Here is a 25,609-nt window from a genome sequence, read left to right as displayed (position 1 = left end):
AGTTGGCAAATTATCTCTGGCACTGCCCAGAATTCTTAGTGGAAGCAATGGCGGAGCACATATTGTCATAAATGACTGAAGGAAATAATATTACAAATAGGGTTTTTCCAAATAATGTAAGGTTGGACCGAGTTTGTCTTATTGGATAAAAGATATTGTTTTCTTTGTAAATAATTAAATAATACAACTGATGCCATAATGTCTAACTAGGTAATCGCTGGATCATCAAAGTTGTCTACCAATGTGCTCGGTGAGCAAGCTTTCATTGTGACCATGAGTAATCAACTCAGCACGACGTCTGAAACTAGATAAGTGAAATGCAAAGTACTTGGTGATTATTTCAGTCAAACAATGAAGGCAGATAAGTCACTCTGCGCTGACCGTTGTAAAGACAGTCAGCGGACGCTTTTTTTTCTTTTTTTCTTTCTTACTTAGGAGTTTATTTAATAAATAGTTTTAATGAAACTGCCAGCGTTCTCAGGAAAATCTCTCAACAAGAACGATAATTAAACACCGAGTCAAAATAGCTTATTAGTATTTGATAAGGGTTAACCTTTTGTGGGATTGCAGTAGGATTTGCAGATTGAAAAAGGATGGGGATTGCCATAGCTATTGATTTTGAAGCTTTAACATGACTTATAAAAAAAACCCATGTTACTAGTGTGTTAATTCGTAATATGGTATAATAATGGAGGCGCTGTAATTATTTGGTTGTGGCTAAGGTTAATATTGTTTTAAAATGTGCTTTGAAATGGAGTAAGTCGTCTTTGTTCTTGTCATGTCAAAAATGAGTAAAAAGATATATCCTCTTCACTGAGAATGACCTTCAGATGTTCTTGAAGGGATTAGAGAGACGGAGCTCCGAGGTGTTCTGCAGGAGACAATGGAAAGCAGAAAACCGCATTAAATAATTTGGGATGCAAACCTGCTCTCAGCGGGAAGCACCCTCATCTCAAGATTCCTCCGATCCTCGCGCCCTCCTACCCAAACTTTGCCCAACCAATCCTATTGCTCTCCTCCCCTCTCTTTGCTCCTCCCCCCTCCACTTGTCCCCTCCCACCCAAACTTTGCCCAACCAATCCTACTGCTCTCCTCCCCTCTCTTCGCTCCTCCCCCCTCCACATGCTACTCCCACTTGAAACTGTATAAAAAATCAGAATGAATTACCAAATAGCCAGGAGACTTCACTTGGCTGGTTGATTTTGTATGTTATCTGTATACTGTGCATACTGGTGTATAGTATGATATTTCTTTGTGCATCCCTACTGCACCAGGATTTTCACTCTGGACTTTGACCTAGGATTTGTTGTAAATCTTCCTTGTGTGTTTTTGTGAATTGTACCATGCTCTCCTTGGTTTGATGAGGGTCATTGTTTTCTTGCTGTGTATTTCTTGAAGACAGAAAGTGCTATCCTCCTCGGGAATTAAAATTTGTGACTCTCTTCTGACAAGTTGATGGACATTGAATTTTTGGTTCATCCATTACATACTACAGTAGGAAAATATCCTTAACAACTGTATATATATATATGTATATATATATATATATATATATATATATATATATATATATATATATATATATATATATATATATATATATATATATATATATATATATATATATTAGGGTGGTGCTCAAAATAATATTTTAAAAATATTTACTGGGACATGGCTTCATGTTGTTCCTTTTGTTCCAAAATGAAAAGACACCAAATATGAAAGCAATCTGATTTTATTTAGGGGTGCCACATCAGCCTTCAAACTAAAGGTGTCTACAAAACTTTTCTATATATGGATCGAAAGCAAAACCAGAAGTTTGTTTTATGAAAATCCACCCTCCACTCACTTTCTTTGTATTCTAGCAAACACAAGTTACAATAGCTGCACAAATAGCACTATATTGCTATGAAAACTCAAATTCAATGATAACAATCCAAATGTTCAGTTCATAAAATGAAGAGACACCATATCACATAATATTAAAAAACCCAAATATAATGAGAAATGTAACTCCTATTTCTGGGCCTGTTTCACCACTGTTGCCTTCTTGGCATCGGGGTACATCTTCCTGTGAGCAGCAACAACTTGGAGCAGAGCTTGCTTTTGCTCTTCATCCTTTGTAAGGAGCTTATTGTAGTCTTGTATCAATGCGACACCCCTTTCTGCCCTGTCGTTCACCACGACTAAGCCACTGGCGGCTTTCTTTGCTTCCTGAAAGCTGGTTTCTTGCTCCCATGAACCAGGATCCTTATCCATCCAATCAGTTGGGGTCCCTAGGATGCTGAAGAAATGCTTGGTGTGTTTTGTTATGAGGCCAGCGATTGACAGGGCGGTTCCTCGTTTGATAGCTGGTCTCTTTGGAGAGGGGTTTTCACCGTCATTTTTCAATGCTTCAATCATATTGATCTTGCTTTCTTTGTCAATTCTGGTGTCAAAGAATGCAAATGCCACTAGTACTGGGCTCATGTACCACGTGTGGCGGCCAAGTGCCTTCACGGCTGCCTGAGCCATCTTCTGATTGATTTGTTCAAACTTTTCCAACTTCTTGAAGAGGTTAATGTCATTCAGGGAGCCTCAATAGCTTGTGGAGCCCGAAACCAAGCCTGTACATACACAAGGCAGACAAAAATGTTGAAGGCTCGGAGTTCTCTCGCCTCTCGAAGTGTCAAGTGGAACTCTGACCGAAACATGAACACCTGTAGTGAATATAGTGCTTTTGCCATCCATCTGGCTCTGTGCATTGCTCCTGGAGCCATGATCCGGATTCCACGAGGTGGGATTCCTCCCATGTAGATGACAGTCAGTTCTAGGAGTTCACGATAATCATCTCGTGGCTGCTGATCTGTCAAACACACAAGAACGTTTTTGCTTCCAACACGGTGTCTACAGATCCCATTGAAGCCTTCCTCTCTGAGAATTGATCGTGAAGAAACTTCCTGTCCTCGGGGTTGGTGATTATGGCCTCCGAATCTGCATGCCTAAGATCAAACGTCTTCTCCAAGGAGGCCTTGAAGGATGCTTCCTTTTTCTCTTGGGTCGCACCACCCCGCTTTGCACCTTTTTGGAGGCTCCTCCATTCTTCATATAGCCTCTCCAAACGATGGATGCAGTGCTGCTTCGTCGTTGTAGGTAGGTGAGCTTTTTCCCAGAACTTCACAACCTCTTCAATGGTGGGGGTTGCACTCTCCCGGGCATTGCGATTCTCCTTCTTCAGGTGATGGAAAAACAGGACAAGAGATTGATGCACAGTCGGGAGCTTGGCACCTTTGATGGCATCTCCAGAAGTGGACCCAATGAGATACACATTATCTTGAGCCCGAGTTTTCAATGAAACACTGGTACTAGCACATGCCATATCTGCAAAATAAGCAAGAATGTGGGTAAAATCCTGTTAATTCTTACTCCACAGGGTCACTCTCTACAAAAGAGCCACAGTCAATAAGTTAGGCCTACATATTACACACTAAAAAAGCGTACCCTTGACCCCGGGAACCTGTACAAAACATGCATGAAAATTGCCCAGATAGTGATCATAGGAAGTCTCAAAACTGTATGTATAATATATTGTATATATATAATGTATAATATGTATTTATGTATATTTATTATTTAATGTATATTTACTATATATTTATTTTTAATATTATATTTAATGTATATATATAATTATGTATTTATTTTGTGTATATACAGCCCAAAAAATGGGAATTCCTATTTTTGCATGGGGGAAAATTCATCACTGATGTGGCACCCCTAAATATTATTGGATTCCATTCAAATGTGGTGTGGTTTCCTTTGACACCAAAAGGAACAAAAATCGACCCTGTCCCGGAGAAAATCTGCATTTTGCTTTTTTGAAGCCCACCCTTTTATATATATATATATATATATATATATATATATATATATATATATATATATATATATATCTGTGCAGTGTCTGTCCTGTTTTGTCACTGAACTATGACATCAAACTTTTGTGAAATCTTAGCAAACTTCTGGTCTTCACCTATCTCTTCCGTGTGTATGTCCTAAGGGTATTTATTTATTTTATTATTATTATTTTTTGATTTTTTTTTGGAAAAAAACATTTATTTTTTTTAAACTTAAGTCTTCAACTTCAATTGTTTACAAAATGTAATATCACGTATATTACAAACACATTTGTGCAAAATAATTGTTTGTATTGTGATTGGTGTAAACCATGACAAAACAGCAACCATGACAGTGCAGTCATCTATCTATATATCCACATGTCTGGGCAGTGTCTTTGTTGTCACTGAACTACTCCCTCAAACTTTCATTTCCGTGGTGGTGAGGTGTTTTTAATTTCGTGGTGGTGAGGTGTTTTTAATTACATGGTGGTGAGGTGTTTTGAATTACATGGTGGTGAGGTGTTTTGAATTATGTGGTGGTGAGATGTTTTGAATTACGTGGTGGAGAGATGTTTTGAATTATGTAGTGGTGAGGTGTTTTGAATTTTGTGGTGTTGAGATGTTTTGAATTACGTGGTGGTGAAATGTTTTGAATTACGTGGTGGCGAGATGTTTTGAATTACGTGGTGGTGAGGTGTTTTGAATTACTTGGTGATGAGGTGTTTTGAATTACATGGTGGTGAGGTGTTTTAAATTATGTGGTGGTGAGATGTTTTGAATTACGTGGTGGAGAGATGTTTTGAATTTTGTGGTGTTGAGATGTTTTGAATTACGTGGTTGTGAAGTGTTTTGAATTACGTGGTGGTGAGATGTTTTGAATTTTGTGGTGTTGAGATGTTTTGAATTACGTGGTTGTGAAGTGTTTTGAATTACGTGGTGGCGAGATGTTTTGAATTACGTGGTGGTGATGTGTTTTGAATCTTGTGGTGGTGGGATGGTTTGAATTACGTGGTGGTGAGGTGTTTTGAATCTTGTGGTGGTGGTGTTTTAATGAAGTGGTGGTGAGGTGCAATCGTCCCAAACTTCTAGTCTGCACCTGTCCCTCCCATATGAATGTGCTGAGGGGTTCTTTTTAAAACTTAAAAAAAAAAATTTCAACCTAAATCTTCAACCTAAATTGCTTATAAAAATGTAATATCACAAACACTACAAATAAATTTGTGCAAAATAATTGTTTGTCTTATGATTGGTGTAAATCATGACCACACAGCAACTCAGGTACAGTCATTATCCTCAGCTAAAACAAGCCCGTTCCTCTTTAACGACGCGTGGTGAGCCAAGCCAAGCTCGGATATATATATATATATATATATATATATATATATATATATATACATATATATATATATATATATATATATATATATATATATATATATATATATATATAGATATACTGAAACGCAAAAGAAACTTACCACCTTTGAAACCTTTAAATATCAACAATAACACTGCGTGTAGTAAATGTGTGAACTTATTTGTGGACAATAGTGTCCTCCCTGTCAGACAAAATGGTCACGGATGGTCACTTGAACCTTCAATGGTCACTTCATAGCACAGCTGTTGAACAGCCATTTTGACTGTCAGTGATTAGCCAAGGGGTACGGGATGATTTTAATGAGCTGCACGTGATGTCTTGATATTGGCTTTAAAAAGGCCAGGACAAAATGGGCATTTCAATCAACATGCCACGATTGTCAAGGGATCAACGGCAGCGTGCCCTGGGCATGCTGCAAGGCGGACTGAGCTACCGTGAGGTGGCACGTCGCCTTGGCTGTTCACACCAGACGATATCGGCCCTGGTGGACAGAGACACCCTCCACAACTCTGCAGATGACAGACCTCGATCAGGGAGGCCAAGAGTCACCACTGCAAGGCAGGACAGGCAGATGGTCCGAAGTCACCTGCGGGATCGATTCCGTCCAGCATCCCGCACTGCGGCAGAAACTCCGGGGCGTGCAAACCCACGGATCTCCAATGATACTGCACGAAGACGACTGCATGACTATGGTCTGACTGCCAGAAGACCATACAGAGGCCCCGTGATGACGGCTGCCCATCACCGCAACCGACAGAGATGGTGCCAGCAGCATCAGCGGTGGACCTTGGCGCAGTGGAACGAGGTCGCTTTCAGCGATGAGTCAAGGTTCTGTGTCGACAGTCCTGATGGGCGTGAGCATGTCTGGAGAAGAACTGGCGAGCAATATGCCGATTGTTGCGTGCGTCAAGCCAACAGGTGGGGTGGTCCAAGTGTGATGGTGTGGGCCGCCATATCAGGCCGGTACAGGACGCCACTGGTGGTTGTGGATGGGAATCTTAACGCCCAGCGGTATGTGGATAACATGCTGCGACCTCATCTGCTGCCATTCCTGCTAGACCACCCAGAACTGAGAACCTTTCAGCATGACAACGCTCGTCCCCATGCTGCTCGCTTTACCACTGCATTTCTCCAAGGCGAGAACATCAACACCATGCAGTGGCCTGCGCTCTCCCCTGACCTGAATCCCATAAAGCACCTGTGGGATGAGCTTGTGAGACGCGTAGTTGGCAGGGCCAGGACATGGGCAGAGCTGCTTCAGACATTGAGGACTGAGTGGGACAGAATCCAGCAGCAGTCCATCGAAAGACTGGTAGGCAGTATACGCCGACGATGCACTGCCTGTATCCAAAACAATGGTGGCCACACACGCTATTGAAAGGGGACTGACATTGCACCCTGTGCTGTTCTGTAATGTAGAACAAACTGATGAGATGGTGTATCTTGGTCAAAAACTTGACATGTCATCAATAAAATGCCAATGTTTCAATTAGCAATTGTTGGTTTGTTTTATTTTGAACTGTTACAATTTTATTACATTTCAAACAAGTGGTAAGTTTCTTGCATGACTGCAATAGTCATGCAGTCGTCTTCGTGCAGTATCATTGGAGATCCGTGGGTTTGCATGCCCCGGAGTTTCTGCCGCAGTGCGGGATGCTGGACGGAATCGATCCCGCAGGTGACTTCGGACCATCTGCCTGTCCTGCCTTGCAGTGGTGACTCTTGGCCTCCCTGATCGAGGTCTGTCATCTGCAGAGTTGTGGAGGGTGTCTCTATCCACCAGGGCCGATATCGTCTGGTGTGAACAGCCAAGGCGACGTGCCACCTCACGGTAGCTCAGTCCGCCTTGCAGCATGCCCAGGGCATGCTGCCGTTGATCCCTTGACAATCGTGGCATGTTGATTGAAATACCCATTTTTCACTGGCCTTTTTAAAGCCAATATCAAGACATCACGTGCAGCTCATTAAAATCATCCCATACCCCTTGGCTAATCACTGACAGTCAAAATGGCTGTTCAACAGCTGTGCTATGAAGTGACCATTGAAGGTTCAAGTGACCATCCGTGACCGTTTTGTCTGATAGTGAGGACACTATTGTCCACAAATAAGTTCACACATTTACTACACGCAGTGTTATTGTTGATATTTAAAGGTTTCAAAGGTGGTAAGTTTCTTTTGCGTTTCAGTATATATATATATATATATATATATATATATATATATATATATATATATATATATATATATATATATATATATATATATATATACAGTGAAACCTTGACTTACGAGTGCACCAACTTACGAGTTTTCCGAGATACGAGCCGTCGCTCGGTCGATTTTTTGCTTTGTGATGCGAGCCGAGATCTGAGTTACGAGTGAGCGAGCTTGGATATAAAACACGTAATCGTCGAAAAACATGAGCGAGGTGTGCGTGTTGTCGACGTGGCGAGGCAGTACGATCGTAGTACTTCTACAATATGTACGATTTTGAAGCAGAAGGAGTCGATAAAGGCTATAACGCCAGCCAAGGGCTATAAGATTATTTCAAAGCTCCGGACCTCTGTCCATGAAGAGATGGAGAAGTTGTTGTTTGTGTGGTTGACGGAGAAGCAGCTCGCAGGAGATACCGTGACCGAGAGCATCATCTGTGAGAAGGCATGAGACATTTACGGGGATTTGGTGCAGCAGACGGCGGGAACATCAACGGACGAGGCATCGGAAGAGTCATTCAAAGACAGTCGGGGATGGTTTGATAATTTTAAGAAGAGGACCGGCATTCACTCCGTCGTCAGGCATGGTGAGGCAGCAAGCTCGGATGTGAAGGCAGCTGAAGATTTTATTATAACTTTTGCCGAACTGATAGAAGCCGAAGGATACATCCCCCAGCAAATCATCAACTGTGATGAGACAGGGCTCTTCTGGAAAAAGATGCCGAGGAGGACGTATATAACGGCAGAGGAGAAGAGCATGCCAGGCCACAACTTGTTCAGAGTGCCGGCGATAGCTCGCCTTCTCTTTGTGGAAGACACGGTGAGATCCTTAACATCCAACAACGAATGGGACGCAAACGGGGCAACCAGTTTAGCGGTACACACATTGATGAATCACCCTGCCTGTGAAACACCGACATGACAGGTTATAGCTGGGTAGGGATTCAAACTCAGGCTGGACAGTTTAGAGTCAAGTGTGCGTACCTCCAGTCCAGGCCATCCTGCCAACTTGTATGCTGCATACAGGTGAAATATAAAGCGCGAGATATTTATTTATATATATTTCAAAAAAAATTGGTGTTGTTTTTTGGGGGCTGGAACGGATTAATAGCATTTCAATTCATTTTAATGGGGAAATGTAATTTGAGAAACGAGCAAATTGAGTTACGAGCTCGGTCACAGAACGAATTAAACTCGTAAGTCAAGGTTTCACTGTATATATATATATATATATATATATATATATATATATATATATATATATATATATATATATACATATATATATATATATATACATATATATATATATATATATATATATATATATATTGTTGCGGATATGAGGATTGTGTTTTTTTTATTGTAGTAAATTGTTGTGAATTATTGCTTGATTCTGGACCCTCCTGCCTCCAGTGTTGTGTAAAGGTCAAAGGGCGTCCCATAATTAGTCCATAAAGCATACACGTCAGCCAATCATAGATTTCCCCCTGGTTGATAGTTATATCTTTATTATGTGTATTAGGGTAAGGCCTTGTCTCCCATTAATATGACACTCCATTGCACCAAGTGAAATAGAGTAGATTCCTTTCACACCCCCCTTTCATCATTGCCAAGCCTCGATTGCCAATTACATCCCATCCAAAACCACCATTAAACATGTGCTCGGGTCGGGGAAGAGGGGCGTGCCCGCCCGTCGTCATCAAGGGCGGAGCCAGAGGGTCGCGCGACCAACCAGGGCCGAGGTGAGCACACTGATGGGCGTGTCCTGAAGGCCGGCGGCTTGATCGCCGGAGGTGTTATAAAGGCGCGCGCGCAAGAAGCAAGGGAGTGGTCGGTGGTGAGGAGTGATTGGACCAAGAGAGAGAAGGAGTGGTTGGACCAAAAAGGAGAACATAGAGAACAATAAAAGAGGAGATCGTCCAGGGAAGCACAAAGCCTGCTATTCGTCGCCTTGCTCGCCAAAGTTGGACCAAGCAAGAGAGTTGGGCAAGAAGCAAGCACGTTGTGTGGTGGGACCAGACGAGTCCTGGCAAAGCACGCGACGTCCCCAGAGCAGCCGCAGCCACAGCAGCAACGACAGCAGCATGGGGCCTTGACGGCAGTTCCGGACTAGGGCCGCGAAGGAACGGCGGTGGTCAAACGCGCCGATCGTGCTGCAGTACCATTGGACCTTCCTCTCCCTCCAGCCATCCACCTCCTGCCTCTCCATCCTTCTTGTGTACGTGAGTTTGTTTTGTTTGTTCTGTCCTTGGGTTAATTAAGTTTGTATAAGCTAGCGTTGCACTGTGTCTAATATCTTCTGTAAATTATTTTCTTATCTTTCCTTCTTCCTTGGTTATTTTGAGCCTGTAAATAGCAAATAAATTATATTCGTATTTCCAACCTTTTCGCCTTCTTCTTCTTCTTTTCACATCTGTGTCGCTTTTGTCTTTTCCATATTGAATAGCTGTGGCGCGATCCGGCCAACGTTCGGGGATCGGGTTAATCGGGGTAACTGTTAGGCCGCGGTGCCATCTGCTCGGCAAACCAACATCCTTATCCGCGGGCCGTAACAATTGGTGTCGGGAGCGGGAACGGACCCGAAGTGCGCTTAACGCGCTCAAAATTACGAGCTACTGAAATTTGTTGTGTTTTACAAAACCCGAATTTTGAAATCGCGCCATGGCTGGTCAAGGCGACGGGATGCCGGTGGGAGAGATAGATGGGGTAGAATCGACCTAGGACCTCGGGGAAATGTATGTGGAGGAAAGGGAGGAGGAGAAAAATGGCAATGTGGTTGAGGAGGTTTCAGGCGTGCAAAATGGCGTCCTCGCGCACGTGGGTGTAGCGGCACCAAATTTTGCCGCGCCCGTGACCGTAGCAGCGGCCGCAGCACCAATGAACTGGGGCCTATTCATGCAGCAGATGCAGGCCTTCATGGTCAAGGCAGATGAGGAGAGGGAAGAGAACAGGGGGATGAGAAACCAAATGGAAGGGATGGAAAGCAGAATGAGGGACGAAGCAAGGGGTACCAGTGAGCAATTGGGGGTAATGAGGGACGAAGCGAGGGGTACCAGTGCCCAAATTGGGAAGATAGACAGTAAATTTGAGGGGTTAGAAAAGAAAATTGAGGGGTTAGACAATGGGATAAAAGAGGTGAAAAATGGGTTAATTGGGTTAGAAAATAGGATGGAAGGCAAATTGCGGGAAGTAGGGGAGCAATCCGCCCGGGAAATCAAACGGATGGGGAACCAGATAGAGGAGGTGAAAATCGGGTTAGAAGGTAAATTGGATGCTCAGAGGGATGAATTGGGACAGATGAGGGTGGCATCTACTAAGGAGATGGAGGAGATGAAGGAGGAGATACGACGAGGTGTAAGCGAGGAGGTCTCGGGGGTACGCGAGGAGGTAAAGCAAGGCGAGAAGCGTATGGAAAAAGAGGTGAGAAATGGGACGGCAAAGTTACAAGGGGGCATAGAGGACCTGACGCAGGAGGTGGAACAGCTGACGGTGGGACAGACGGAGTTAGTGGAGCAGGTACAAAAGAACACTGCGGTACTAGGAGGTTTAAAAGCGACACAGAAAGACATTAAAAATGAATTAATAGCGACACAGAGGGAATGTCAGATGGTACGTGAGGGACTGACAACGAGGTTGGACGAGGTGACAGAAGTAATGGAGACGAAGGACCGGGAGGTGAGGACGCACATAGAAACGGTCAAGGTAGCCTTAGAGGACGAGATAGAGGAGATGCACCGGGAAATAAAAGAGGTGAAGCAAAAATTAGAGGAAGTGGAAGAAGAGGTGAGTGAAATTAAGAAGAGACGGACGGAAACTAAGAGAGAAATACAGGAGGAGGTGATGGAATATGTGCAAGGTCGGTGCTCAAATCGTGATGTTGTGCTTGCTAACCAGATAAAGAGTTTGCAGGTGGCGAAGGAGGTGCGGAGACGAGGTGCCAAGGTGAGTGGCGATATACGAGGAAATGTATATGATGTGAGGGGAGCTTCAGTCGGCTTGGGGGTTGATTTGGATCCGGGTGTTCGTGAGAGGCCGTTGGTGAAGTGTGCGACAGGTACGGTGTGCGAGAATGTCCGACTCTGGGGTGTGTGAGGAAAAAGTGCGCGCCGAGGAGTGAGTGTGCTGTCGAGAGTGAGTTGGTCGTAGCGCGTGTGCGAGGGGGCACATGGAAGCGTGGAGTGGGGAGTGTTACGGAGGGTGTAACGGGAGAGTGTGCGTAAGAGGATGCGCGAGAAAGGTGTGTAACGGACGGGTGCATGAGGAAAGAGTGCGCTGTCAAAAGTAAGGGTGAGTGTGCGACCGAGTGTGGAGGTGAGAGTAGTGAGAGTGACACGGAGCGTGAGTTGGTTGTGGCAGGTGAGAGAGGATGCACACCTGGAATGGCAGAGCGCGTATGGGAATGCACGCTGGAATTAGTAGTGAGGCACGTGGTTGGGAGTGCAAGTGAGAGCACACCTGTAGTGGTCACAGAGGAGGTGACCGAGAAGGGGGTGCGAAGAGGTGTGTTGGTGAGGTGTGCGAACGACGAGTGTGTGCAAAGGTGTGCGGTGGTCAGGTGTGTGACCAAGTCTGTGAGCGAAAGAACGAGTACAATAACGAAGTACGCGGGGTGTACGGGCGGCGTTGGAGCACCGAGCTCGATGAGGGTGAAAGGGGTAGCGTATGCGTGTGAGCATGCAGGTGAACCATCGACGGTAACCGGGTTAGCGGTTAGGGCGACTTATAGCCGAATCGGGCCCTCGGTGCGCGCCGAGCAGCTTCGCGTGCCGCGAGGACCAGCGGGGATCCGAACCACGGCGGTTTCGAAAGAACCGCCGTACGCGATCCACGCCGGGCCGCGCTTTAAACGGCCGCGTCCATGCTCCACTAGGCGGAGCGGGCATCCCGATAGGAAGGGTCGTCATGGCGACCCCTTTTTGTTGAGGCGTTCCGGCAGGTCGAGATCGGGCCATTGGACGGCTCTGTGCCGAGATGGTGCGAGGGATCTCGGCCCGGGTAAGCATCCTTCCCTGCACCGAGTGCCGGACGTATCCAGCCGCCGGCACCAAACAACCCGCATTCATTGCTCGGCTTTGTGAAGCCGAGCTTTAGAAGTGAATTGGCGCACCGAGAGGCACTAGTGAGAAGACTGATGATGAGGATAGTGTTTTGGACCCGAAATTGCAAAGCAAAATTTGATGATTGGTAGAATGATTGGCAGTAAGGATTGGCAGATGATGGGTTGTGATTGGCAAATTTTTGATTGGTTGAAATTTGGTGAGCAAAATTGATAGTAGAAGATACCCGATGTGATGGGATGGCAACTCTGCCCTCCCTCATAACGGGGGCAAAGGAGCACTAGGTTATGGGGTTTATGGCAGTGAAAACTAGCCCGGGTGGGTTAGGATATCGTGTGTAGGGACCTAGAAGATGACCTTAGGTAACGTTAAGATTAGGTAGTGACTGATACCTGTAGTGGGGACGCAGGTAGATTAGAGTGGATGATAATGACGTGGTATGTGCTTAGTTTAAAGGGAAAACGGGGAGCACTAAGTTAGCAGGGCAACAGGTAGATTAGATGATGCCGTATGTATGGTGAACAGGTGTGATTGCACAGGTGTGCAACTGAACAGGTGTATGGAGCAGTGTTTGAGTGAGTGATGGTGATGAGTATTGTGCTGACCAAATGGTCCAGGAAGGAAGGAGGGTGCAGGTGGCACCAGGTGTGATTGCACAGGTGTGCAACAACAGGTGAATGGAGAATGGTTGTGTGAAATACATGGAGTGTGGAATACATGGAGTGTAGAATACATGGAGTGTGGAATATATGGAGTATTGGAATGGATGGTCGTGGAGTGAGTATGGTGGAAACTATGGAGTGGAGTGGATGGTGCGAAGGTGTGAATGGGGGAAGGATGGACCCCCTTCACGAATACCCGGGGAGGGTAGTGTAAGTGTTAGGTAGAGGGTGTAGGTAAATTGTGGTTGGATATTGGCATCTGTGGTGCGGGTGAAAGAATGGTATTTGGATGGGTGCATTAGTGTTGTGGAAATGGCTGGGCGTGTAGCCTGTTAGTGTGTGTAGTTGGTTTGGGCACTCCACCACTGTGAGGATGTCGGCCAGGTGAGGCCGCAGGTGGGCTCTGGGAGCCGGTAGAGTTGTTGTGAATGGGGCCCGAGGATCCGGAGGACGGACCCGGGTAGCCCAGTGCCAGAGGGCACCGAGGGGTGACAGAGCCAGGAGGGGCCTTCCCCAATTAGATAGGTTAGGGTGAGGAGCTAGGTAAGCTCGGGTGGCAACTGCAGTGGTGGAGGTGTGCAGGTGGGTAGACCTGCTGGAGAGCTGCACGACCCAGCCCAGAAATTGTGCAAGGGCACAGGGAGATGAATCGGGGGAGTGAGACCCCAAATTGAGAAGCACCACAGTTTGGTCAATGGGAATTGGTTTTTAGAACCCATAGTGTAAGATGGCCAATGAATTGGCAGGGAAAGACCCCGGGTAGTGTAAAGTGTGTTAAAGTCATTTTGAGGATAGTTAGGATTGAAGTCTCCTCGCACCATCTACATCCACTCACCTGAGATGACGTACCTCCACACCATGCCAGGTTGTTTTATTATTTTTGATGCAAATGTTTGGATTGTGAGACGCATCATGACGTGGGTGTGACATTGTGCTGTTGTTCCATCTCTCCCTCCTTATGAGGATTGATGATGAATTTGTGATGGCAAATTTTAAAGTAGAGGGAGTGAAGACGAATTTGGTATAGGGGGAAGATGTGACAGTAGTGACGAATTTGTAAATGTGTAGATTTTGTAAATATGGGGTAAGGGCAAGGGTAGTGTAGGTGACGGGGGGGGGGTGACGTACGGTAGGGACGAGCTTTCTCACTTCGCTCTCCGTACACACTTCACCTTGCATTGCCTTATTGATGTGTACCCTTGTGACCTTACCCCTCGCTCATCTGTCTGTCCCCCCTTTTGTCTCCCACATGAGGACCTGTGCGCCACTGGGCGATGAGCTGAGCGTGCGTGAGTCCGCCATTGTGCGCCCGGAACTCCCAGAACCAGCTGTCTGCATCGATGCACCACATTATGGACCACATGTCTGTGGCCGAGCACCACTTATGGACCCCGTGGGTTGGGGCATGGCCCCTCTGCTGGAACCGGCCATGAAGGCCCAAGATCTTGCTGGCGGACCTTGGCCACAGGGCACCAATGCCCCACAGGTGAACCACACTGGTCGGCCCTGTGGGCCATAAATAAATAACAATGGACACGTTGGGTGCATTTTATTTTAATACAAATAGGCCGCCAGCAAAGGAAGATGACAACATCTGGAAGAAAGCAATAGCCAGCAGAGGGAGCCGAAGAGCAAGAGACCACCTGCAGGGTTAGGGGTTGTTGTTTTTATTTTTATTTTTGAACAGTGATGACTGTGCATCGATTGGTGCTTGAGGGTGTTTTGGTGCGTTTTGGGTGCTTTCATGGTGCATCGATGCAGAGCAGACTGTCTCACCCCAGAAAGAACAATCACAGGTCCTGGGTTGCATTTTGTAAATAAAGTAACGTCAGTGTAAATAATGCTCCCCACCGTCAGTGTATAGTTTGAAGACCATTCCGCAATTCGGTTAGCTGTGGGCATGAGTCTGTTAGGTAGGGTGCAATGGAGCAGCGGGACATATTTATTTATGTTTTAAAACTGTCGCACTCAGGGTCAGGTTAAAAGTAGAGGGAACTACACCTACGTGTCACACTAAGTTAAAGTTATAGGCCCGGGATGGGCCTAAGAGGAGGAGGGTGCAGTGTTGCGGATATGAGGATTGTGTTTTTTTTATTGTGTTGTATTGTAGTAAATTGTTGTGAATTATTGCTTGATTCTGGACCCTCCTGCCTCCAGTGTTGTGTAAAGGTCAAAGGGCGTCCCATAATTAGTCCATAAAGCATACACGTCAGCCAATCATAGATTTCCCCCTGGTTGATAGTTATATCTTTATTATGTGTATTAGGATAAGGCCTTGTCTCCCATTAAGATGACACTCCATTGCACCAAGTGAAATAGAGTAGCTTCCTTTCACACCCCCCTTTCATCATTGCCAAGCCTCGATTGCCAATTACATCCCCTCCAAAACCACCATTGAACATGTGCTCGGGTCGGGGAAGAGGGGCATGCCCACCCGTCGTCATCAAGGGCGGAGCCAGAGGGTCACGCGACCAACCAGGGCCAAGGTGAGCACACCGATGGGCGTGTCCTGAAGGCCGGCGGCTTGATCGCCGGAGGCGTTATAAAGGCGCGTGCGCAAGAAGCAAGGGAGTGGTCGGTGGTGAGGAGTGATTGGACCAAGAGAGAGAAAGAGTGGTTGGACCAAAAAGGAGAACATAGAGAACAATAAAAGAGGAGATTGTCCAGGGAAGCACAAAGCCTGCTATTCGTCGCCTTGCTTGCCAAAGTTGGACCAAGCAAGAGAGTTGGGCAAGAAGCAAGCACGTTGTGTGGTGGGACCAGATGGGTCCTGGCAAAGCACGCGACGTCCCCAGAGCAGCCGCAGCCACAGCAGCAACGACAGCAGCGTGGGGCCTTGATGGCAGTTCCGGACTAGGGCCGCGAAGGAACGGCGGCGGTCAAACGCGCCGATCGTGCTGCAGTACCATTGGACCTTCCTCTCCCTCCAGCCATCCACCTCCTGCCTCTCCATCCTTCTTGTGAACGTGAGTTTGTTTTGTTTGTTCTGTCCTTGGGTTAATTAAGTTTGTATAAGCTAGCATTGCACTGTGTCTAATATCTTCTGTAAATTATTTTCTTATCTTTCCTTCTTCCTTGGTTATTTTGAGCCTGTAAATAGCAAATAAATTATATTCGTATTTCCAACCTTTTCGCCTTCTTCTTCTTCTTTTCACATCCGTGTCGCTTTTGTCTTTTCCATATTGAATAGCTGTGGCGCGATCCCGCCAACGTTCGGGGATCGGGTTAATCGGGGTAACTGTTAGGCCGCGGTGCCATCCACTCGGCAAACCAACATCCTTATCCGCAGGCCGTAACAATATATATATATATATATATATGTATATATGTCGGTCGAAGACCTCATGGGAAGGAAGAAGAAGAAGAATCAGAGCAACAATGTTTAATGGGATCGATTACAAACACACAGTGTGGAGCGAGGCTCAAGAATGCGCCGCCTAACACGCAGCGGGCAATTCCTCAAGACACTCGCTAAAAAATAAGCAAAAAGTCATTTCATTTATAGCAAAATATCAGACAAGAATCTGCGCTAAAGACATAGCAAACCCTGGGCCATAACGACAACACCTCCCATTGTCCCTTCCTACAGAAGGCCAAACTTGGACAAACAGATGTAAGCATGGGATAGGCTGAGCTTTTTTGGCTCTTTATCTAAACATATCAGACCCGAGCGCAGGCCGAAGTAAATATTCTCATACACTAGGCTAAATGGTAGATGAATGATTGGATACACGTGCTGAATACATTAACAATCAAGGATATGTAATGTCTATATTTCTCCCGAGGTTGGTTACGTCTTTGTTTTTAGGAGACATACTAGAAACTACAAAGATATATAATTAATTATTCCCTTTGCGAAGAAGGCGTTTAGCGACATGTTTTCCCTGTACGTGGGTCGCGAGCATATTATCTACTGTTTGGCACATACATTCAAGGACTTGCTTACTGGGCTAAGGATCCACCCTGCACGTCGAGCCTCGAAACCACATTTTGTCCACTCGCCTCTGCCTGCAGCTGAGTTCAAATCAGTTTTTCAGAAGCACGATATATAATTTCAGATGTTATACTCAATTGAGTCATGGGGTTTAAACCCTAATGGCTGACAGTTCCTCCCTTTGTCTTTACAAGACAACTCCTTGGAAAGACACCGTATTCCCCAGTGGTCAGCATCCCAATTAGTCACATGCTAGGCACGACATAGCGTCACGCATGCTCAAGAAAGATATCGGCCCTAACTGGCCGTCTAACATTCAACGTATGAATTGTTAGCCATGATTCGCGACGACGGCGCCTGGTTTAAGAGATTGCTGCCGCCCGGCCAGATTCCGAATCCACCCTCGTCACGGCGTAAGTGCGACCCGGTTGCCAGCCAGATTTAGGGGCCCTCTTTATGCAGGCGTGGTCCTCGCGAATTAGGGCAAACAATCGACGTCCAATGCCATCAAGCTTTGTACATGTGATTGCTGGGTGATGTAAGTGGTGGTGATGGTGGTTCTCCCGGATATATGTTTGCCATCCGCTCCTTACTGCTGGCATAATAGCAATAACCTTTAAAAGAACCTACACTTTCTCAATCACAGGTATAATCATCCCAACTAAAATCATCATTATCAGAATCCCAAGCATCAATAGGTTCATCGTTTTCAAGCCAGGAATCATAGATCCCCAAAGCCACATCCTCTTGCCACGAAACGTCGAGGCCATCAACCCAATCGTGGGGGTCCGAGACGATAGAGTTGGCTGGTTCACCAATGGCCTTTGGATCCTTCCCATATAGTGAAAGTAACATCCCGTTGTTGGTGGTGGATGGGGTCCATCCTGTGAAACATTTTCTCACACAAATCATGATTAGGGATTTCATTATAACTACGGTGAGTACGATTCCCACGATTATGGCCAGGCCTGTCAATAGCCATTTTACAATGACCCCTGTCCATCCTCTGAACCAGGCTGATATGCTGGACCATACATTATTGGCTTCTTCCCTTCCCTTTCGGCTATCCGCGAGATCCTGGGTCGCGGCCTTAAGCCGACTGATTGAGGCCTCTATGCCTCCCGAGTGATCTGGGATATATGTGCAGCATTTTCCATCAATAACCCCACATACTCCTCCCTTTTCTGCTAACAACATATCCAAAGCCACTCGATTCTGCATCACCATTGTTCGCATATGCACTAATTCGTCTTCCAATTGTAGTTCTGCGATTCGGGTTTCGTTTCCAATTCGTTTCATTACTAATGCGAGACTATCTATTAGCCAATCATTCATAATACATAAGAGGCGTTAGCCAGTACACGCAAGGGGTTTTCCACACAAGTATCACAGTCATCACAAAAATCAATACAGGCAGCAGCCAGTTCCCACATGGGATCAACACAAGTATCACAGTCATCACAAAATTCAATACAATTTTCTGGAGCGCTGGTCACAACTGCCTTGTTGAAGGGCCCATTCAGGTCGACGGCCTTTGTGGTCAGAACCATAGTCGTTGTCGGCGGCTTCTTCACTTTCCATCCTGTAAAATACTTTCTTACACACACCATGGTCAAATTCCTAGCCCCCCGTCCCACCAATTGGCATTTAGTTACCTTATCTCTCAGATGGTTGGCTTATTCATAGCCGCATTTCCTGTGTCGTGTCTGGAAATTCAAATGCCATATTTACTTTCACCAATTTCCGAAAATACCTTCCTTTTAATCATCTTCCCTACATCTAATAATACATGATTTACCAAATTTACCTTGGGAAAAATGGATCCCAGATAACAAGTCCCTCCCCACTGGTCGGGTATGGATATGCTTTATTTCCGCAAATAAACATTACTCCATGGGGTGGGATAAGGGCCGAGGCCATGCATTTACCGATCTCAACGCGGGTGGCGCTTGGTGTTCCCCAAGATATGGTTAGCTTGGTTACGTTATGCTGGGCTTGGTCATCTATGGTTATTACAAGGGGGCCTCCCTTTTCTCTCCCTCTGGTGTCGGATGGCAGGGTATGGGTACATTCCGAGGTTCCCATCTGAACGTGTCCCTTTCCTATAAGACACACCCGTCCCTTTTGCTCTGTCACCCAGACTGGATCAGGTGGTTTGTCTAACAAAGCCTGCTTAATGGGTGGGGTATATCGAAACTCCCGGGAACACACTGCTGGGGATTTTGGGCCTATCAGTTCCAAGGTTGTGGTCAGACATGGGGTACGCAAGGGTCCTGAGCACATATCTCGTAGGGACAGGGGCAGCACTACCATTTCTATCCCTGTCGTACTGGTGTGGGGAAAATGCATACACATCCAACAACGTGATCGGTTCTGTACCTTCGCCATTGCACGGGTCACTGTCCAATACGTATTTTCCTTTGGCTTTTTCCTGCTTTCGATCCGTCGGTGCGGAATTAATATGTATGAGATGCATGGTGGCCTATAGTCATAGGGGGTCTGTGACGTCATGAATTCACATTGTAGTATCAGAGTAGTGCCGCTGTTCAGTAATACATGCGTGGTTAAATTGTTCGAGTCCTTTCCCCATTTGTAACCTGGCCTGGCCATGTTTACTATTGGTGCGCTGCCTTGTCGTGGCGCTTGCTTCAGACGACTGAGGGCAGCAAAACCTGTCTTCCTTCCATGTGAGTCTGTGTACAACGCCCTCCACATTATCCGTGTCCATACGTCTTCCTTTACATGGCAGCAGGGTATATTTATCCTCTGACCCCAGATAACTCTCTGCCGGTAGACCTTAATGGTTTGGTCGCCATATGCATATGTCTCCGTGTTCGCCCATGCCCTCGTGTCCCCAGTGCTGGCAAAGCAGTATATTAAACTAAGTGTGATTGCCACCCCTAACAGGCGGTGGTGCAGCATCCTCGATCTGTGGTGGTGCGTTTGAGGTGTCTGTGTTTGTGGGTATGGCCAACTTACAATGTGTGGCATGTACCCAGGACGACTTGCCCTCACAAAACACCGCTGTTGGTGTGATCAGAAGAACTTGGTATGGCCCCGTCCACCTTGGTTCGAGCGCAGTCTTACGGGTGAAATGCTTCACCAGCACGTAATCTCCTGCCTCGAAGGTGTGGATAGGCTTGCTTGCTGGCTCCGGTAGGGCCTCCCGAACGCGTTCATGTATGCTGCGTGCCACATGGGACAAACCTATGCAAAACTTTAGTAGCATGTCATCCATGATAGGTAATTCAAGGGCTGCCATATCCACTGGCGCCGATACCGTTGACATATAGCGCACGAGCGACAGACCATGGTAACCACAGTCGAAAGGCCTGGTGCTGCCCAGGTGGAAGTGACCTGCCTCATCACCCCCCTATGGCACACATGGCCATTTTGATGCGCCATGCGTGCCAACCATGGCAATAAAGCTCGCGGTGCCACGGGTTTGTCATTAATCGTCCACATTTGTCCTTCTGCGGGGCGCTGAGCTCCCAATTTAATCCAATCTTAATGTTCTACGTTTGAGGCGCGGCTTGTAATTGTATTACATCGAACTCTGTAGGTGCGGATGTCGGAACGTCTGTCTGGGCAGTCGCTTTAGCGCCCTGTTTGCGCGTAACTACTGGCATATTATACCCAACCTGTTGGTTTGCCGCTAGTGCTGCTGCTCCGTCGGCTCGGGCGTTTCCACGGGCCACAGCGTCGTCTGTACGCTGGTGACCTCGGCATTTAACTACAGCTATTTCACGTGGAAGCATAATACTATGAAGCAGATTTCGCACTAAGTCCCCATTTTTAATGAGTGCTCCCGCTGAAGTGAGGAACCCTCTCATTTTCCATATGGCCCCTTTGTCGTGGACCACTCCGTGTGCGTATGCCGAGTCTGTATAAATTGTCACTGCTTTTTCCTTGCTTACTTCGCACGCTCTCGTGAGTGCGTACAGTTCAGCTTGTTGTGCTGACCAGGTGGGCGGGAGGCGGCCGCTTTCGACCGTCTCCGTATCCGAGCATACTGCGTACCCAGATAACAGGGATCCATCCCAAGCCCGTTTGGCTGAACCATCGACGTAATAGGTATGATCGGCTTCCTGTAGCGGAGTGTCCTGTAAGTCAGGCCTTACCGTTGATATTAATTGGACCACGTCCGTGCAAACGTGCGGGATTCCCTCCTCCTTTGTTGGCAAAAGTGTCGCTGGGTTAAGAATGGTACACCGCATCACCGTCACGTTGGGTGCCATAACTAATGCCGTTTCGTATTGCATCAGTCGAGTGGCTGTGAGATGCTGTGTGTTTCGCTGTTGTAGTAGTGTATGGACGCAATGCGGTACCTGTAAAAGGACAGCATGTCCCATTACTATGTCGGCCGTCCGCTCAACTGCGTATCGGGCAGCCGCCACGGCTTGTAAACACAGCGGAAAGCCTTGTTCTACCGCATCAAGCTTTTTGCTGAAATAGGCTACCGGACGTTCCCTATCTCCATGAGTCTGAGTTAATACGGATTGTGCGAATCCCCCTACTGCATGGGTGAAAAGTGTGAAGGCCTTTTTATAATCGGGAAGGCCTAAGGTTGGGGTCGTTATCAGGGCTCGTTTGAGTCCTTCGTAGCAGCGTATTCGACTGTCCGTCCAGTTCACCATCCGTGGCTGGTCGTTTTTCGTCGCCTCATACAGAGGTTTTGCTAGTAACGCATAGTCAATTATCCATGTACGACAATACCCTGCCATTCCCAAAAATCGCAACGAACACACTAACACTTCACTGTTATCCTTCACTTCACTTCAAAATTTCACTGTTATCCTATCAATACCTGGACATTTTTTCCCTTCCTTCCTAGATACGCGAATTTCACACCAGTATAAACCCACTGGAAAAATTATCTGAAAAATAACGAAATCGTCTCCAAGTTCTCTAACTAATCTCCATTCGCAATCACCAATTTTACCCTCCTATGCATTTTGCCTTAGGTTTTAGAACCTAGAGTCTACCAAAAACAACAACTGGCCTCCCAAAGCCATTTCCCTGCAAGAGCGGAGGTTAGCCTTGCGGTCCACATGACAATCTTCTTCATTTTGCTCTATCACCTCCCTTTGAGCAATAATTTAATTGATGTGATTCCCATATACCTGGTGGAGTTCTGTTCACCTGATCTGCAGAGCCGTGATCCAATCTTCACCAGCCCCCAATCACCTTCTTATCACAAAACAACAGTCCATAACTAACCACTTTTTTATTTCTTGTCTTTTCCATCAACTTTTATAACCTTTTCCTCCACTTTCTCATCAATTCCTGCAGTCACCTGTCATTGACAAGTAATCCATCTGATTCGACTTTCCAATTTAATCATCTTTGCACTTTCCATGACCTTCTTCTCACTTCCTTTTAAACCTTTTCTTCAGATACAACCCACATGAGTTATGAATACAATTTCCCTTTTCAGGCACGTGTCTAGCCACTCACAAAGTGTCCATAAGACAACGTCATTATATTTCACAGAACTCCACCACTCTATTAAATCCTAAACATGCCCAATGGGCAATCCACGAAAAAATCAAAGCATTTTCAGTCCCCCTTTTCTCATACACTAGCCAATGTAAGTCAGCCAAACATAAATAAAGAGGTTCCAGCGAGTTGTGACCTCCATAACTCTAAACAACTCCGCTGGCACCTTTTAAAACAAACTTTCCCAGTCACTTACTAAAATAAAGTGCAGCTCTTGTCCGTAGATATACGTTAACCAAGGTTACATGAGACTTGACAACAATATTCCTGCCCCGTGGAGCAAGGCATCAGAGACAACTCCCCTCTCCACCTGAACTTATCCCAGGTAGAATTTAGCTACCTACAGAGAAAGTACCTGCACAACACATTTACAAACCAATTCGTCCCCTCGTATTAGGGGACGTCACAAATGTTCCACCACAATTCACAGCAGGTGACCACCCACCTGCCTTCTGTCGAAGTCCAGTTCAATTTCCATTCACAGATAGACAGACAGACAGATAAACAGACCGGGTGAAACCATAACCATCCATCCTTCCGATTGGACTCATGTCAACATCACATGTCATTCTTGCCTTCATTCAACGCATTCTGCCATCCCAAGTCGGCCAAATACAAGCCCCGGCCATGCCGTTGAATAAACACCCAGTCGGTTGACAGCCTATCATTTTTGACTTTCACTCCCAATTTTACTCATCCGGATTGCCCAACGCCCGTAGGCAATTTGGGGAACTCCTTGTCAATCCATGACACACATCAATGACACACACACAATAAACACAAATACACGCTGCAATGACAGATCATTCATTCCCTCATACACAAATACCTGTGCTCACTCCAACACATTCAGTGCGTAGCTTAACTTAAAATACTCATCGTCCTACCTTTCTTGGGCTAGTCCCTCCTGGTAGTCCTAAGATCGGGTCGCCCCCCGATCCCTAACCTTAAACGCAGTTCTCACGCCGGAGTAACTTAACACCTATTATCTATCACCCACATATGGGTCTACCTGCTTCCCACGCAGGAAGCTTACCTGAGGGACATCCCTCCTTATCTCGGGCGCCCTGTATAATCGATTCATTACCCACTGTTGCTCTGGTTTAAACTAAATATGGTTCGGAATGCAAGCCAGGTGGTACAGCCGACAGAGGTCCACACGTCCAAAGCAAGGCAGGAGGCTTCAATTTCGATGTGCAAAAATTGCTTACCCAAATTAGGTGCCGGCAGGCCTCCCTCCCGACCTGGAACGTGAGGGTCCACCTCGTCTGCACACTTGGATGATCCCACTTCTGACACCAAAATTGTCGGTCGAAGACCTCATGGGAAGGAAGAAGAAGAAGAATCAGAGCAACAATGTTTAATGGGATCGATTACAAACACACAGTGTGGAGCGAGGCTCAAGAATGCGCCGCCTAACACGCAGCGGGCAATTCCTCAAGACACTCGCTAAAAAATAAGCAAAAAGTCATTTCATTTATAGCAAAATATCAGACAAGAATCTGCGCTAAAGACATAGCAAACCCTGGGCCATAACGACAACACCTCCCATTGTCCCTTCCTACAGAAGGCCAAACTTGGACAAACAGATGTAAGCATGGGATAGGCTGAGCTTTTTTGGCTCTTTATCTAAACATATCAGACCCGAGCGCAGGCCGAAGTAAATATTCTCATACACTAGGCTAAATGGTAGATGAATGATTGGATACACGTGCTGAATACATTAACAATCAAGGATATGTAATGTCTATATTTCTCCCGAGGTTGGTTACGTCTTTGTTTTTAGGAGACATACTAGAAACTACAAAGATATATAATTAATTATTCCCTTTGCGAAGAAGGCGTTTAGCGACATGTTTTCCCTGTACGTGGGTCGCGAGCATATTATCTACTGTTTGGCACATACATTCAAGGACTTGCTTACTGGGCTAAGGATCCACCCTGCACGTCGAGCCTCGAAACCACATTTTGTCCACTCGCCTCTGCCTGCAGCTGAGTTCAAATCAGTTTTTCAGAAGCACGATATATAATTTCAGATGTTATACTCAATTGAGTCATGGGGTTTAAACCCTAATGGCTGACATATATATATACATACAGACTTGGCATTTAATATGGATTTTTTTTTTCTTGACTTGGGTTTACTTTCTTAAGTCAGTATATCAATCTGGTGAGTTTCTTTTACACTTTGGTGATGTATTTGTTGAAAGAACCATGTCACTGATTGTCTGTCGCAGCAAGATGTCAACAACAGGATTATATCACAGGTGGCGTGGCAAAATGTACGGACAGGTGCAATTGATGATTGGCTTCACAGTCGGGTATACAAGGGTTGTTGTGTTCTGTATTAGTGGAAAACAACTGCTGCACATCTCCAAAAGTTATTGCCGCTTCCTCTGGAGATGGTCCGTTAACTCGACAATGCTGTTTGTCTTGGAGTGGTGGCTTTACGAAATTACGGCATGAAATAGCATGCTATTGCTCGGCAGTATGGCATCACTCACGGTCAGGTGTCAAAGATCCTGAAACGAAATGCTCAGAGGGGTGTCCCTACTCCAATACCGAGGCCAGGACATCCCCGCAGAACCACAAGGAGGGATGATCGCCAGCTGCACCGGTTAGTCCGCAATGGCCGTACCAAGTCAGCTAATCGGCTTAGGGCTGAGTGGCAGCAACTGACAAATGTGCCTGTATCCAGAAGGCTAGTCAACCAACGACTGGTACAAGCAGGCTATCGTGCCAGGCATCCCCTGAGAAAGCCACGCCTGACCAGACAACACCGCCAGCGCCGATTGCAGTGGGCCAGAGAGCACTGTCAATGGCAGCGAGGGCACTGGAATCACATGATCTTCAGTGATGAGTCTAGATTTCTGGTCCATCGTCAAGATGGCTGCGTCCGAGTGCGCAGACAAGTGCATGAAGCCTACAACAACGATTGTATAGTGCCAAGAGTCCAAGCTGGAGGTGGTGGGGTGACCGTTTGGG

At 46.2% G+C, this 25,609-nt stretch overlaps 1 protein-coding gene across 1 annotated transcript; it reads right to left on the bottom strand.

Moving 5' to 3' along the window:
- Positions 1-225: 225 nt before the first annotated feature.
- Positions 226-23,960, bottom strand: LOC144893384 (uncharacterized). The gene is made up of 6 exons (XM_078783970.1): positions 23,836-23,960; positions 20,105-20,310; positions 17,788-18,831; positions 4,837-4,858; positions 815-871; positions 226-304 (listed from the first exon to the last, which is right to left on the bottom strand). The coding sequence occupies exons 3-6, from the start codon at positions 18,458-18,460 to the stop codon at positions 226-228; spliced, it is 831 nt and encodes a 276-aa protein (XP_078640096.1). The 5' UTR covers positions 18,461-18,831; positions 20,105-20,310; positions 23,836-23,960.
- Positions 23,961-25,609: the final 1,649 nt, after the last annotated feature.

Source organism: Myxine glutinosa, chromosome 8 (genome assembly GCF_964187855.1).
Source record: "Myxine glutinosa chromosome 8, kmMyxGlut1.1, whole genome shotgun sequence".
Lineage (NCBI taxonomy): Eukaryota > Metazoa > Chordata > Myxini > Myxiniformes > Myxinidae > Myxine > Myxine glutinosa.
This window is presented reverse-complemented; position numbering and strand designations above follow the sequence as displayed.

Excerpts from the sequence above, each read along its gene's own strand:
- LOC144893384 (XM_078783970.1), bottom strand. The coding sequence starts at position 18,460 with ATGAATGATTGGCTAATAGATAGTCTCGCATTAGTAATGAAACGAATT. Across the intron at positions 4,859-17,787 it reads TTCTGATAATGATGATTTTA|ATTCAAAACACATCACCACC; the intron begins GTTGGGATGATT and ends CACCACCACAAG. Across the intron at positions 872-4,836 it reads TCAAAACACATCACCACCAC|AACACCTCGGAGCTCCGTCT; the intron begins GTAATTCAAAAC and ends TGTCTCCTGCAG.